Source organism: Cottoperca gobio, chromosome 21 (assembly GCF_900634415.1).
Source record: "Cottoperca gobio chromosome 21, fCotGob3.1, whole genome shotgun sequence".
Lineage (NCBI taxonomy): Eukaryota > Metazoa > Chordata > Actinopteri > Perciformes > Bovichtidae > Cottoperca > Cottoperca gobio.
The window spans coordinates 12,798,648-12,813,944 of NC_041375.1; the positions used below are offsets into that span (position 1 = coordinate 12,798,648).

The 15,297-nt window shown below is 39.4% G+C and overlaps 2 protein-coding genes across 2 annotated transcripts; both read left to right on the top strand.

Annotated features, from left to right (window-relative positions):
• The first annotated feature begins 353 nt into the window (after positions 1-353).
• LOC115026766 (tubulin alpha chain-like) lies at positions 354-3,852 on the top strand. The gene is made up of 4 exons (XM_029459725.1): positions 354-444; positions 1,940-2,162; positions 2,400-2,548; positions 2,746-3,852. The coding sequence occupies exons 1-4, from the start codon at positions 442-444 to the stop codon at positions 3,721-3,723; spliced, it is 1,353 nt and encodes a 450-aa protein (XP_029315585.1). The 5' UTR covers positions 354-441; the 3' UTR covers positions 3,724-3,852.
• A 1,502-nt stretch (positions 3,853-5,354) lies between these two features.
• On the top strand, positions 5,355-15,218 carry dnajb2 (DnaJ heat shock protein family (Hsp40) member B2). Its single transcript, XM_029459728.1, is given in 12 exon segments — positions 5,355-5,684; positions 7,484-7,581; positions 8,014-8,123; positions 8,392-8,445; positions 8,650-8,766; positions 9,257-9,331; positions 10,059-10,191; positions 10,651-10,721; positions 11,093-11,217; positions 11,219-11,390; positions 14,411-14,482; positions 14,647-15,218. Coding segments are annotated over 10 exon segments (951 nt in total). The 5' UTR covers positions 5,355-5,684; positions 7,484-7,516; the 3' UTR covers positions 14,440-14,482; positions 14,647-15,218.
• The last annotated feature ends 79 nt before the right edge of the window (positions 15,219-15,297 follow it).

Below are 15,297 nucleotides of genomic sequence, written 5' to 3' on the forward strand. Positions count from 1 at the left end.
TATACTGTGTATTATGTGTTGAGAAATCTTCAGGGGCGAACACTTTGCCTGTTACTGGTAAATTCCCCAACAAAACAACTCATTTAAGTGTTGTGTGTAATGAAACTCCCTCACACACACAAAATGAGGGAATAGGGGGGAAACGTGATCATAAAGAAAATGGAAGTGCTATGTTTGTATGCATAAGCATCTAATCTCAAACTGACACACAAAGCAGATAAAGGTAAGGGACGATAACATTACAGACAGTATTAGGGACTTCCCTCTTTTTTTACTTTTTTTTTAAACTGCTGCTCCCTCCCAATGAGCTATGCAGCTGCTTGCTGTGGTTTCCTGCCTGCCCCCTCCACACCCTTGCCTATATAAACCGTGACTCTCTCTCCTCCCCACTTCTGCCTTGTATCTGAATCCTCAACGTCAGTCGAAGGACGAGCAGACAAAATGGTGAGTAACAGCTTGGCTCATGACGTAGCCTTGAAATTTCCACTTTCGCCCTACCCTTCAGCCTCCCTTTGTCTCCGTTTCTTAGCATTAGATGGATTAAACAGCCGGGCCTCTTTAATGCTCATAAGGCCTCTGCTTTGGAAAAGAAGCTTTATCCTATTAAGTGACTTTAGTTTTGAGCTGAAATTTTGTATTGAAACTTTTTTTTAGGGCATGTCTGGTGAGAGTTCAGGTAGAGGAATGCCATGGGATAACTACTTATGATTGCAAGACTCCATAAGTCATGTCTGTAGGCCTACTCTTAGACAATCTAGGTCAGATAACAGACACTTTACAAGTTAGACTGTTTTGTCATTTCCATACTTGTTTGATGTACTCCATCTAGTTATAAAGCAAGACACATATGTAACTAAAGGGTAAACAAATAACCAAAAGTCTTCCTCAGGTGTTTGTTTGAAGAATTAAAGTAATCTTTACTAAAGAGTGATCGGAATAATCGTGGCAGTGGGGGATGGATAGAAAGGACAGAAAAAAGAGGAGTGGTTTGGCGTATAGTATGAGTTACTTGGCAGCCATTTTGCAGCTGTTAGGAGTTTTTGTTAGGAGAGAGATGTGGAGAGAGGGAGCGAGAGAGAGAGACATCCCTGACTGTTACACAGCACCATGCAGCTGGACAGGGTGGGGGAGGAGAGACAGAAAAGGGGAGGGGAGGAGGAAAGGGAGGAGAAACAGGATGGAGAAGTGGGGTGGGGGGGGCTTTACCATCTTCTTGAAACATGGCCTTCCTGTCTGCCTTGAATTATAGGTTCCACTTTTTGAGGAAACTCCATTAAATGGGTTATTAGGGCTTTTAAAACTGCTTTTCATTAGTAACTATATTTTCTGTCCACGTTCGCTGCAATCTCCTAAACAAGAGTGCAGACGCTGGACATTCTAATAGCTGCTTTCATTGAAAGGCTCGCTTGTAAGCACTTTGAGCAGCTGAACGCTTCATTACGTTACATTACGTTACATTACAGTTCATTTAGCTGACGCTTTTGTCCAAAGCGACTTACAAAAAGTGCAAACAATCATGAGGATACAACTCCGAACAGCAAGAATCTTGCAAGTGCATTAGCTTCAAATAGGTACAATCCTTTAAGTGCAGAACAATAGCTTCAAATAAGCCAAACAAAAGTAAAACATACAAAGAGCAGGTTTTTTTTCTTTTTTCAACATTCTGCTCTGGCACACAGTATTCAGCTGTCAATGTTTCTTTGTCAAATAAGCAGTTTCCTGTCTGAACTGAGTGCAGATGTCTAACCAAAGATTGTCATTCGACTTGAAGTTCAAAGAGAGAACATGGGTTGTATAAAGTAATAATAAAAACAGATCTTGTTTGTTTCTTTTTTAGCAAATACAGTAATACTTGAATTTGGATAGTTAATGTACAGTACATTTCATATTATTAGTTGTCATTCTCCTTTAACCAACCTCTCTCCCTTCTTTTTTTCAGCGTGAGTGTATTTCAATGCACGTCGGCCAAGCCGGAACCCAGATGGGCAATGCATGCTGGGAACTGTACTGTCTGGAACATGGGATCCAGCCAAATGGACAGATGCCCAGTGACAAGACTATCGGAGGAGGAGATGACTCCTTCAACACCTTCTTCAGTGAGACAGGGGCAGGAAAGCATGTTCCCAGAGCCATCTTTGTCGACCTGGAACCCACGGTCATCGGTCAGTAATGTGTAAATAGTGTGTAAATAAACTTACATATAGACTTAACTTCACACCCCTAATTTATAAACTACAAGAATACTGTATGTACTCTGTGGACACTCTATACTTCAACTTAGAGCAAAGTAGAGCAGCTTATGCTTTTCGTATTTAATTATCTGAACAAATATAATGTTTAAAACATTCATACCCCGTGGAAATTAGCTCTTACTCTTGTTTTCAATGTTCCTTTCATAGATGAGGTGCGTACAGGAACTTACCGTCAGCTGTTCCACCCTGAGCAGCTGATTACAGGAAAGGAAGATGCAGCCAACAACTACGCCCGTGGACACTACACCATCGGCAAGGAGATCATTGATCTGGTTCTGGACAGGACTCGTAAACTGGTGAGAATTTAGTTAGTTTGCTGGATAGGTTTAGCATTTTGGTAGGCTTGTCTTTTGGCTAAACAAGATTTAGTGCTCCAAAAAGCTAGTTTTGAAAGAAATCTTCAGAATGGAGATTTTTTCATGTGACTTCATACCTTTTGATATTATGTAACTGAAATGGCATTTTGAATAATCAAGGCAAATGTTCCTTTCAGGCTGATCAGTGCACTGGCCTGCAAGGATTCCTCATCTTCCACTCCTTTGGTGGAGGCACAGGCTCAGGCTTCACCTCCCTGCTGATGGAAAGACTCTCTGTTGATTACGGAAAGAAATCAAAACTTGAATTTGCTGTCTACCCGGCCCCCCAGGTCTCTACCGCAGTGGTTGAGCCTTACAACTCCATCCTGACCACCCACACCACCCTGGAGCACTCTGACTGTGCCTTCATGGTGGACAACGAAGCCATCTACGACATCTGCCGCAGAAATCTTGATATTGACAGGCCAACTTACACCAACCTGAACAGGCTCATTGGCCAGATTGTGTCTTCAATCACAGCCTCGCTTCGCTTCGATGGAGCCCTGAATGTTGACCTGACAGAGTTCCAGACCAACTTGGTGCCTTACCCTCGTATCCACTTCCCTCTGGCCACCTATGCTCCAGTCATCTCTGCGGAGAAAGCCTACCATGAGCAGCTGTCTGTTGCTGACATTACCAATGCTTGCTTTGAGCCAGCCAATCAGATGGTGAAGTGTGATCCTCGTCATGGTAAATACATGGCCTGCTGTCTGCTGTATCGTGGTGATGTGGTGCCCAAAGATGTCAACACCGCCATTGCTGCTATCAAGACCAAACGCTCCATCCAGTTTGTGGACTGGTGCCCCACAGGCTTCAAGGTGGGCATCAACTATCAGCCTCCAACAGCGGTTCCTGGTGGAGACCTGGCCAAGGTGCAGCGGGCTGTGTGCATGCTGAGCAACACCACAGCCATCGCTGAGGCCTGGGCTCGTCTCGACCACAAGTTTGACCTCATGTACGCCAAAAGAGCCTTTGTCCACTGGTATGTTGGGGAGGGCATGGAGGAGGGAGAGTTCTCGGAGGCCAGAGAAGATATGGCTGCTCTGGAGAAGGATTATGAAGAGGTTGGCACTGACACCATGGGAGAGGAGGATGAAGAGGGAGAGGAGTATTAAAAGGGCCAAACACATATCACACTTTCAAAAAGTCATCATTAATGCAGCACATTCCTAACAACACTCTGATAACCTGTGGTGGTGAGCAATATCAGTATTATCAATAAAATGTTCTTATAAACCTTTTAAGTGATGAATTGTGATCATTCCTGAACTCATTCCTGAGCATAGCTTGGCAGAACATTAAGAAAACATTTTATTGTAAATTATTACAATAACAATATTTAAACACCTTGCTAGCCTATAGACTTGTACGCATGTTATACTTAATCATCTGGAGTGATCTGAGACTGTTGAACTTTGCATTTAACATTTCTGACTGCTACAGATTATACCTGGCTTTAGTAGAGGAAACATATATTTAGCACCATGATGATAATTACAATGATTACTGTCTATAAAAGGTATGAAGTACAAAATACTTTGGCCAAATAAACGTAAACGTAAAAGTAAACGTGGATACAAATAGTATATACTATACATTTTGTTATATTTGTTATAATAGACGGGGTTTCAGTGTTTTGCTGGATTTCAAAATGTGTGTTTACATGCAGCTACCTACAAAAGACATCTTTGCCAATTTCCTGCCTTTTTGTGCCATGTTGATGATCAGCCACAAAGTGTATGGGCAGGCCTTGTACCTGTAGTTGCTTCCATCAGCCACTAGATGGGAGCAATGTGACCAGAAAGTAAAGTTATATGAGTTAGTTTTTCTCCTCAGACTGAAAATAAAGAGGTTGAGTCATTTAAACATGACTGACTCGTCCATAAATTCAACATGTGATGCTGGTGAGTCACACACTGGACTAAAAGCGTTCTTTCTGTTAAGCTACACTTCTTTGGTCTATTAAATATAAGAAGGACTACTGTGCAATGAGTTGATCGAGATCTTCTATGACTACAATGTTCTGCTTCTTTACAAGCACACACTTGTAGTTATAGTCAGCAGTGGACGAAGTGTTCAGCTCATTTACCCAAGTAAAAGTATTACAATTAACAGTTATGTATGCAAGAACATAACTTGTATCAGTAAAATGTAGTCCTTACGCAATAAGTTTGCCACTGTGAACATACAATTATTGTAGGCCTGCATTATTAGATAATTATGACTTATAATAATGAATGTGTTAGAAGCATTTTGAGGTATTTTTTGAACTACTTATCATTGGGTGCTTCAATGTATAACAATGAATCATATCGTATAACCTAGCCTTAGGTTTGTATGTACAATTTAAATCTGCAAAGTAACTGTGGCTATCAGAAAAGTGTATTCGAGTAAAAGTATAAAATAAACTTTAGCACAGTAGCTTATTTGAGTACATTGGTTAGAGCCACTTGTCACCAGTGCATTGGTAACAACTGTGCTTGGGCAAGCATGAATATAAATGCGTCGGATACCGGTTTTTAAATGATGTGGCATGAAATTATTTTTAAAGTATCTGTGAACAAATGTGATAATTTGGTTCATATGTCTAACCTGAATGGTTTGCCATACTAGGTATCCGTGACTACCATCAGAAGTTGCTGGTTTTATTGGTTAAGCCACATTAGCACAGAGCAACAGGCAGTGTTTGAGGCAGGGCGGGTCTGACGACGTTAACAAAAACACTCGCATGTTCCAGGCGCTCTATTTTTCTCTCTCAGCTGATAGTGACGTAGCGCGTGCCGCTTAGACCAGCACACGAGGCAAATAGGCTTGTCTGTCCACTTGTTTTCCCGGTGGGGACCGTAGACTGCAGAGGTAAAATGGTAGCCTACACTGCAGTAGACATATTGTGTTAGAGAATATTTGTGTCGGGGCGGTGGAGCGGAGGACTGAAGGAGGAGGCTGTCTGTGCGGCTGTCACGAAGCGAGAGGGAGCGCATACCAGAGGCACCGCTATCATAACTAATTCATTGTCGCTCCAAACCGGTGGACAGACGGCTAAACTGCTAACTAATTAGGCCGAAAGACTCAGACGGTAGGTCCATATAGCTTTGGCTAGTCGTGATAAGTTGCGGCTTTACCCACTGAGCATGTAGCTTCTACAGTTTATTATAGACATACAACTTTGCCATAATAGGAAGTATTGTGTTAACCAAAAAAATTAAATGCTGTTAAAGGTACCCTTAATGTTAATGTAGTGAGCCTACTTGAATATAGACAGCACCTCCATGCAAGTGCATCTGCCCGTGTATGTAAGTTTGCGTAGGCCCACTGTCATGTCAGCTGCAGTTGTCAGATGCCATGACGCTAGAAATAACATAGTAATAATACTTGTGTGAGCGCATGGCTGTCCCTGAGGGGGCATAGGAAGTTAAGTTTAGTTATTTTACCTCAGTTTGGAAGTCCCCTTCTGCCCTAAAAGTGGTGAAGTCCACTAATGAGATTGGCATTGTGGTTTGCATGCTGACTCTGGCTATAATGGAACTACTGACTGCACTGAGGTCTTATTAGGTCAAGGGCACATTCAAGAAGGCTATTAGTGATCAAATAAAATAATCAAAACAATTCAAAATGTTTAGAGAAAAACATTCAAACCTTAATATGATTACAAGTAATATTCATCTAGGCTTATAGCTAATTTAGCCTGTGCAGAACAAAAATAAAGCATCCTTAATTTTGTTGTGTGTAACATTAAAAGAAACATATTTTACCCTACAGTACGCCTGCAACTGCTACACCATAAGGCCTCATTTGTGATTCAGGGAAATTAATTGATCTCTATAAATTATGTTAATCAAGTTACCTCTATAGTTATCTAGTCAAAATCCTTTTATAACTTGTAATAACAAATGTTTTAAAAAGGTTTAAGAAACACTGTTATCTTATTACCATATGCTATATTATAAACATGGATCATATGCTGGTTACAACTCAAATGTACTTAATGGAGTCTTGTTATGAGTCTTTTCATTCATATATCTCAGATAAGTCACTGGTCTTTCATTGATAACATTGAAAACAGCACTATGCGTAATGACTGTAACTGTATTATCCCATACCCCCACTCTAAATGTTTTTAGGTTGTGGCTATAGATGTGAGACTTTGTTCACAGTAATGATTTTAGTCTAAATCAATATGACAGTCATCTTCATTATTCCATGCGTGTGTGATGCATGATGACTCATTCTGAAAACTAATGAAAGAATGATGCTTTAAAGAGCAACGCTTGTCAATGCCAATCATGTGAACTTGATGTGGCTTTCATATAAATACGCTGACTTCTTTGGCAAAATGTTTTATATTTATGTTGTTGTAGCTTTTCGCCAGGCAAGAGATCAGTCAAAGTGAATTTGAACATTGAACAATGTACAAAATATTGTATGAATAGCAAACTGTGTCATGACATAACAGATGTAGCCAAACTAACAATATAGCGGCGGAGGTGTCAATCAAGTGTTGCCTACTGACGCCCACACAGTCCTGAGAAAATGTCTGAACAGGCAAAAATAAGTGAAAACAGCTGTGTGGATGATCTAATTCCAAAAAAGGGAATAACACATTTTCATGATCTGTATTTGTCAATACTTTAGTGTATAGAAGGATAAACAACTATGTTTACATTACACATTGCCTTCTTTAGCCATTCCTTAGACTGTATATGACCACTACATGCAAATTAAATAAATAAAGAACATTGAGCTGTTTCTTCCTTTTTTGGACTTGAGGAAATACCAGAGATACCAAGGTTTTACCAAAGTGTTCAGAGACAGTAATTTGACAAATACAGAATGTGCGTGTCCAATCAGAGTTGAGTATATTCTGGACTCTTTCAGGGGGCGGTGTGGTGAGGAGAGACAGGAGACAACATGGTGGATTACTATAATGTCCTGGGAGTGTCCAAAACAGCCTCTCAGGATGACATCAAGAAGGCGTGAGTATCTTGCGAGTCTCTCTCAAGACTTATTTTACACAATTCATTAAATACTACTTGAATATAAAATACAATTCATGAAAATACATTTGGAGTTTACATTTTGATTTAACATCGCCAGGTTCAAAATGAGCAGTTTCTTGTTTGTATGTGATTTTATGAACTTAAGACCACATTTAAATTGGATTTCAAACTAAAACATCCTCTTTTCAGAAGATGTAAAATGACCTGACACCAAAAATACAATATCTCATTATGCATCGTAACTTGACCCATAAATAGAGGTTTGACAACCACTGGTATGAAAAATACAGACTTCTTCTCAAAAACATGGAAATGGTCTCAGTGAGCAGGGTGTGTTGTTTTAGAATATATATATATATATTTACTTTCATGGGTCAACGTCTGTGTTTGTTTTGCTTGTGATTTCAGGTACAGGAAACTGGCACTGAAATGGCATCCAGACAAAAATCCAGACAACAAAGAGGAAGCAGAGACAAAGTTCAAGGAACTGTCAGAGGCTTATGAAGTCCTATCTGACAGTAAGTCGTGTGTGTGTGTGTGTGTGTGTGTGTGTGTGTGTGTGTGTGTGTGTGTGTGTGTGTGTGTTGTCAAGTGGCTGTTGGGGTTTGATGCTGTGAGTTATGAATCAGAAAGGAACTTCATTCGTAGAATACATAAATCAGTTTCTAACATAGCACTTTTGAATTGAACTGATGTGTGTGGGATTGCATGAGAGGAGAGTGAGTTGCATTAGTGTCTGTGGGTTTTTATTCCATCATTAAATTGTACTCTGTTCCTCTACTACAGAGAGTAAGCGTGAATCATATGACAGATATGGAAATGAGAGAACGAGACAAACAGGTAAATAAAATTCCGCTCCAACATATTATTGCATCCTTTACATTTCACTCTCTTTGCTGTGGCGTCTCCCCACATTTCCTTCCTTTCGTTTCCTGCACCTTCTGTTTCATCCCCTAATATGTTTTCCTCATCTACGCTTTCTCCTACTCTTCCACTCTCTTGGTTGCTCCTCGCCCACCTGACCTTGACGACTTAATTTCCCAGGTTCCTCCAGCTCAGACTTCTCATCAGATTTCCCAGGATTCACCTTCACATTCCGCAACCCAGATGATGTGTTCAGAGAGTTTTTTGGTGGCCAGGATCCCTTCGCTAACTTCTTTGGTAATTTATTATCCATATATATTTAAAATATTCATGTGGGGTTGTATTTCAATTATTTTTTTAATGAACATTTGTTTGAAAATCAAATTTGGGGAAATCAGTACTATAATCAAAGTAATTGGTGTCAGTTACAATTTGACAGTTTTCATGTTTGATGGATCCTCTCTGGACAGCTGCTAATGAAATTAGGAGTCTGCTAATCCCCCTTTTTGTATTCATCACTTGTGCGAATAATTACACATATTGTGTACGAGAATTTGCATAAAAAGAGTTTGCTATATGATATGTTTTACATTTTGTTTTTGACTTTTGTTTGCTTATTTATTACATGTTGGAAATAAATAAAATTAATCCAAATCTAAGCCCTCAAAACAGAAGATCCCAATGCTTGACTGAAGTCTAACTTCTTAGTTAGTTAGTATCATAAAACAAACTAATGTAATATTACACCTTAGCTAACAGTGTCTCTCTTTTTCTTTCTCTCATCCAGATGACTTCTCATCCTTTGGAGGCTCTTCTTCTCGCCTCGGCCCCAGCCGCTTCTTTTCTTTTCCTTCAGCAGGAGGTAAACAGTTACATGAAAGTTGCATGGTGAATACAGTATCCTGTACTGGCGCTGTTGAATGAGCCATCAAGGCATGTCAAAACACCAAAAGCAATTCTGCTGAATAGCTGCTTCTTTAATGTAGTCTTTAATCAGGAAACTGATGGAGAATAGTTCACTGAAATATGAGGTAAATGTATTTTTATATTTGTCTATATAAACCTTCTTTTTGTTCAAGAGATAGAAGTCTACCATACTTTACAATGTCCTGTAAAATACTGTTAAAATGCTTTCATCAGTTCAAATATTTTTTAAACTCCATGTAATCATAGAAGTGACTTATGCTCCAAACTACACAGCCGGGTAATTGACTGATGTAGCTCACCTAAACATGGGTTATGGATTCTATAGATAAAACCCTTTTCTCATCATTTTAAAGCAAATGTCAAGTTGGACTCAAGGATGAACTGATTAGAATTTTGGGGTCAAAGGTTAACGACACTGTGACCTAACAAAACACGGTTTTGCCCAAAATTAAAAAATGTATTACGCTAGTTATGACAATTTCCAACAAATGTGTAAAAGGACATTTTGTGCAGACATCGATGTAAACTGCAACCTGACTGGTTGGCGGAGGCATACAACCGCGTTGCACACACTGAGATTACATAATGAAACAGCAAAAATGAATCAATGTCTCTTTTCTTCTCTTCTGCTTTCCTTTCCTGATCATCTGTCGACTTTTCAGTGGACTTTACGTCCTTCTCCTCTTCCCTGAGTGGTCTGGATGGGATGGACAACATGGGTGGCGGGATGGGCAACTTCAAATCAGTTTCTACTTCCACTCGCATCATCAATGGCAAACGCACCACCACCAAGAAGTATGTAATGCCGTCCTTAGCAAAGCTACCCTGCCTGGAAAATATTATAAATAAATATAATATTTTCAAATATTTCATTACTTTTTATCCCAACAGGGACACATGGGCATGGCTTGTTGTGAGCAATGAACATACTTTAGAAAATGATCTGAAATCTGACATAATTGTACAGTTTCATTTTCCTACACTTTCAAAATAGGCTGGTGCTATCTTTCTATAAATCTACAGTGGGGGAACTTTAATAAAGAACTTTAAAGGTCATGTGAATATTTTAATTGAAGTTCTTATACAGGGGGACTTTTACAAGGTTAAGTCTGTATTTATGTTTGATAAGAGACAGCGATTTATACAAAAGAAAGAAAGAAAGAAAGAAAGCACTAGACACAGTAAAGCACACACTAAACAATGATGGAGACATTTGAATACTACTATTTATCTGTGTATTTGTCTTGCTTACAGGGTAAGGGAGAACGGGCAGGAAAGAACAGAGATAGAGGAGGATGGGATGTTAAAGAGTGTCCTAATCAATGGTAAGACAACACACACTGAGTGGTGTGAAATATGTAACATTTTCGATCCATACACTTTCTTCAACGGTTTCAATGAATTTAAGTGATTCCACCAAAGAAACAAGCAATATCTTGACTGAATCCAACAAACGCAACACAAATAATAATAGGAATAATAAATCTAACAAAGACAGGAACACATTCAAAGTCAAACGTTGGACTTTCTTTTAAAACCTTTGTATTAGAAGAGGTTTTAGATATTGCCATTGGAGATACAATTATGTCACAAAATGTAGATTATGTAGTTATGCATTTCTGCATGTTTGTGCACATGGAGTTACCATGTTGCTTGTGCACAGACCCACCTTTGTTGTTGTGTGTGTTGTTCCCAGGTGTGGAGGATGAAATGGCCCTCGCACTGGAGCTGAGCCGACGAGACGGAAAGCCCCGTCACTCTCCTCAGAAGCCGCAAATCCAAAACAGATCACCTGCCGAGTCTGACAGATCCCGCCCCAGCCCCTCACTCTGCAGCCACACACCGCTCATTTAGCTCCGCTCCATTCTACAACTACGGGGTTGCAGGGGGCAGCGAGGATGACGAAGAAGATGAAGATCTGCAGATGGCTTTGGCATGCAGCTTGTCAGAATTGGACGCCCAGCAGAAAGCAGCTGCTACCGACTTCATATCAGGTGCTGGGGGTGGGGGCAGAGCCATGAGTGGCAAAACTAGTGGCTGTAAAGGAGGCGGGGTTGTTAAGACTACACATTTGAATGTGGCTGAGATTGTTGTAGGGGAGAGAGATGAAGAGGGGCAGTTTAAAATGGGCTCAGGGCCTGGAGCTGGGTGGGAAACGGAGGGAAAGGGAACCAGTGAACCAGACTTCTCCCCTGAGTCATCCACAACTGCCACCACGACGCCTCTAAGCCAAAGCAGTGAAGAAGAGTTAGCACCTGCCATGAAAAATAGCGATGGTAGTGTGAAAAAGAAAAAGAAGTGCGGATGTAATGTGTGTTAATGCAGTGCGTGTGTGTATGTGTGTATTTGGGATGCCTTATTTTTTACCTCAGTGTTTCTGCCTTCAGCCAGACTCTAATGTGATGCGATGGCCAGACTCTTAATTTGAGGCAGTGCCTCAACTGATCACAAGGCTTTCATGCAGTCTTAACACGTCTAAAAGAGACAGTGAGTCAACTCTGACACGGTGCCAACCCCGACATTTCCATATAATTTGCCAGTACAGCTAAAATATCAAATCAAATGCAAAGCAATGCAGAGGATTGCTTCTGAATGTATGCAAATATGCCAATTATTTTACGCAGACTGCAAAGAGTGGGATTGAGAGGGATATAGATGTGGCCAAATTGGTAGAGATTTAAATCCTAGTAAGTGTTGTGTGTGTTTGTGTTTGTGTGTGTGTGTGTGTGTGTGTGTGTGTTTGAGTCAGTTAAGACTCAGCCATAGAAGTGTTTAATTCTGACTTTCTGGCAAAGGGATCTAAATCTAAAGCAGTCTACAGAATTTAATAACACATAAATACTAGTTTGATTAAAAAAAGACCTCCGCTTATAGATCAGGTGATACTAATTTCTATGATGTATATAGTAAAATCTATGTGGAACAAGCACACACACTTTGCAAATGCACCTTGTGGTTTCACAGTCAGAATCGGTTGAATCGGTAGTCGATGTATCATTAAATGTAAGTACATATCTTGGCCTTAATACACCTTCACTAAAACATCATCACCGTGTTTGGTCAAATTGGAGATTGGGACGGGGCAGCATGAGTTGGAAGGCAAAGCACAGTGTACAATGTGTACAGCGTTAGGACTGATCGTAAACCACAGTTACAAATAATCATTTTTATAAATCTGGTGCCTTCGCACATGTTTACTACTTTACATTGTGTTTGCGTTGCTTACATTATCGCTGCAAATCTGCCAAGTTAGAAAGAAAAAAGTAAAATCTACACATTACTGATCGGAGGAGTGAGAGTGATCGCATTCAACTGCATTGTGAATGTTTAAAAAGATAGAGCTTTAAATCACTGCTGGGTTTGATTTCCCAAGGTCTTGGGAAGGTACTGTAGCTGCATTGATTTTAAATAAGTACAACCTAAAGCTAAACACTTAACCCCACCTGCTCCAGTTTAGCTGCGCAGTGTGAACAATTACACAGATTGTTGACTGCTGAAGTAACATGGCATTAAAAGAAGTGATAATGATCTGCCAAAAATGAAGAACGTATCTCGGGAGGAGTTGAGAATAAATCTAAATATTTTGTTTGTTTTTATGAAACCAAAACAATATACTTTTTTTTGTTGGCATGTCTGTTCCCACCTTTGCACCAGAGCAACATTGTAGTAAATGGCTTGAGGTACAGTTTTCTGTGCACAGTGCAGGAAATGTGAATAACAAAAACAAAACACTGTCTGTGGCTGCTGCTGGAAAACTGTCCAGGTGCAGGTGTGAGATGTGGGAAGAGAGACTCTAATGATGGGGGAACATTGTTTATATTTAAGTGATATCATTTTTAGTGCTCTTCAAAGACACACCTGTCTTAATAGGTACCTTATTGCAGGTACTGTCCCTTCCCTTGCACTGCTGTTACACATAGAGCACAATAGGTTTGTTTTTTGGTTGTCACGAGTGTTAGATTTGTTTTTCATAGCATGAGTTTTGCTTTCAATTTAAATAATAACTATCATCACTGGCAAAAGATAAGCACAGCTGTGAGAACACATCATCCGTCTAAACAAGTGCAAGTAATTGTTGTTGTTTTAATTTCTCCTCTCGAAACTGTTGTTGCTTGTGGAGAGGGAATGAGAAGGATCCAGATGGTTTCTCTTATAAATAAATATATCTGCCTGTATTATTTGTACTACATTGAAATGTGTTTTTGTTATTTTTATTTTTACAATTGTTAAAAGGGAGAAAAAAAACAAATAAAGACTGAGCCGAAGAGGATATTTGAAACATTTGATTTCTTTTTTAGATTATGGCAGTTACAGTATGTGTCACTGATTTCATGTCATACTAGTACTAGTGCTATAATGAGTACTATCATTACTACTTCAACTAACAACGATACATGAGAATAACTTTCTGGGTCTGGTCTTTCTGGATCTATGAAACAGATTTATATCAGTGATTTTAAAAAGAATGAAATGAGTGCACATCATTTAATTTAAATTAAAGGCCCAACAGAACTTGATGCTTACGTTTGAGTTCACTCAGTATGTTGTCCGGACAAATGTGTCCCTTCAAAAAGCTTTGTGTTGATCATTACACGTGTGCCTGTCCATCTGTCCATCTCCTCTCTCTACTCACCCATGACCTAAACCTTATTTTGTGCCACAGTTTCACCTGCTTTTCTCTGCAAACTAAGGTGATTTTCATTTGAACTATTACGTTGATAAGAAAGAAGACAACGTTAATTAATAACTTAAAATGTATTTTTTCTGTTTTCCAGCAAATTTGGCTCCAAGATTTCCATGTAGCACTAATCATCACAAATTTGAAATTTCCACAGATTATAATTGTATTTTGCACTTTGTTATCAAACCTCTTATTTTCTACTGATCTCTTCTGCTTCCGTTTTCATTTTGTTCCTCCTCTAACAATATGCTGACAAACAACTGATTGTACCATATTATTGGCAGTTAAATTGGAATTTGTTGTTTGTCTTACACATCCTGCTTCCTGTTTCAGACTCAGACTTCGAGGCCTTCACAAGCTAACCTCATTGGCTCATGCTGTGCTGTGCCCTAGCCCTGCCCTGAGGTAAAGAACCAGTGTGAACCTGAAGCCCCCTGAATGTTGCCCATTATGCCCCATGTAGATGATGAAGTCCCATCCATCTAGAAATCTAATTTATATCTGGTAATGCCTACAATATTTGCATTACTGATGAAGTGTAACATGTCCTTGTACATCTATTCTTACAGGTCAAAGGTCATTCCCCATGATGCACTTGTCTCTCTCTGCCCAACATGGCTCCTACCTGCTGAATGACACTTAAAAAAAGATTTTCTATGTTTTTAAGCGAGTGTGTGTACATAGCTCATTGTGGAGCGAAAGACTGGAACGTTTGTATTTTGAGGAAATAGTTCTAATCATCTCTTCATTAACTAACAATGTTCAGCTGAATTTGATGCTGAATTATGCCTGCAAGTGGAAACTGAATAATAGAAATAGAAAAGTGTTAAAAAGCATATTAAGCAGAGAAAATAAAGAATTTCCTGCTATTACTCTGTATCAGTCCATGGTACTGTATGTTTGTAACGAGAATTGTCAGAGTAAATGTCAAAGAATTGAAGATAAAATGCCAAAAGAATTTGAGGATAGAAAAGATCTACTTGACATTATTGTAATACACTCGCTTCTGGCTATTCCACCCTTGGGCTGCAGGGGGCACTGTCTGTACAACTCTGAAAATGCAGCTATTAATGCACTTTTGATACATTTTAAATAATACATCGATTTCAAATAAATAGATAAAATACATGAGACAAATGTTTGAAATGTGCCATTTTAACATTTTTTTATGAAACAAAAAGCACACTCACTAAACAAAGCGGTAGTTTTGGGAATGAGCA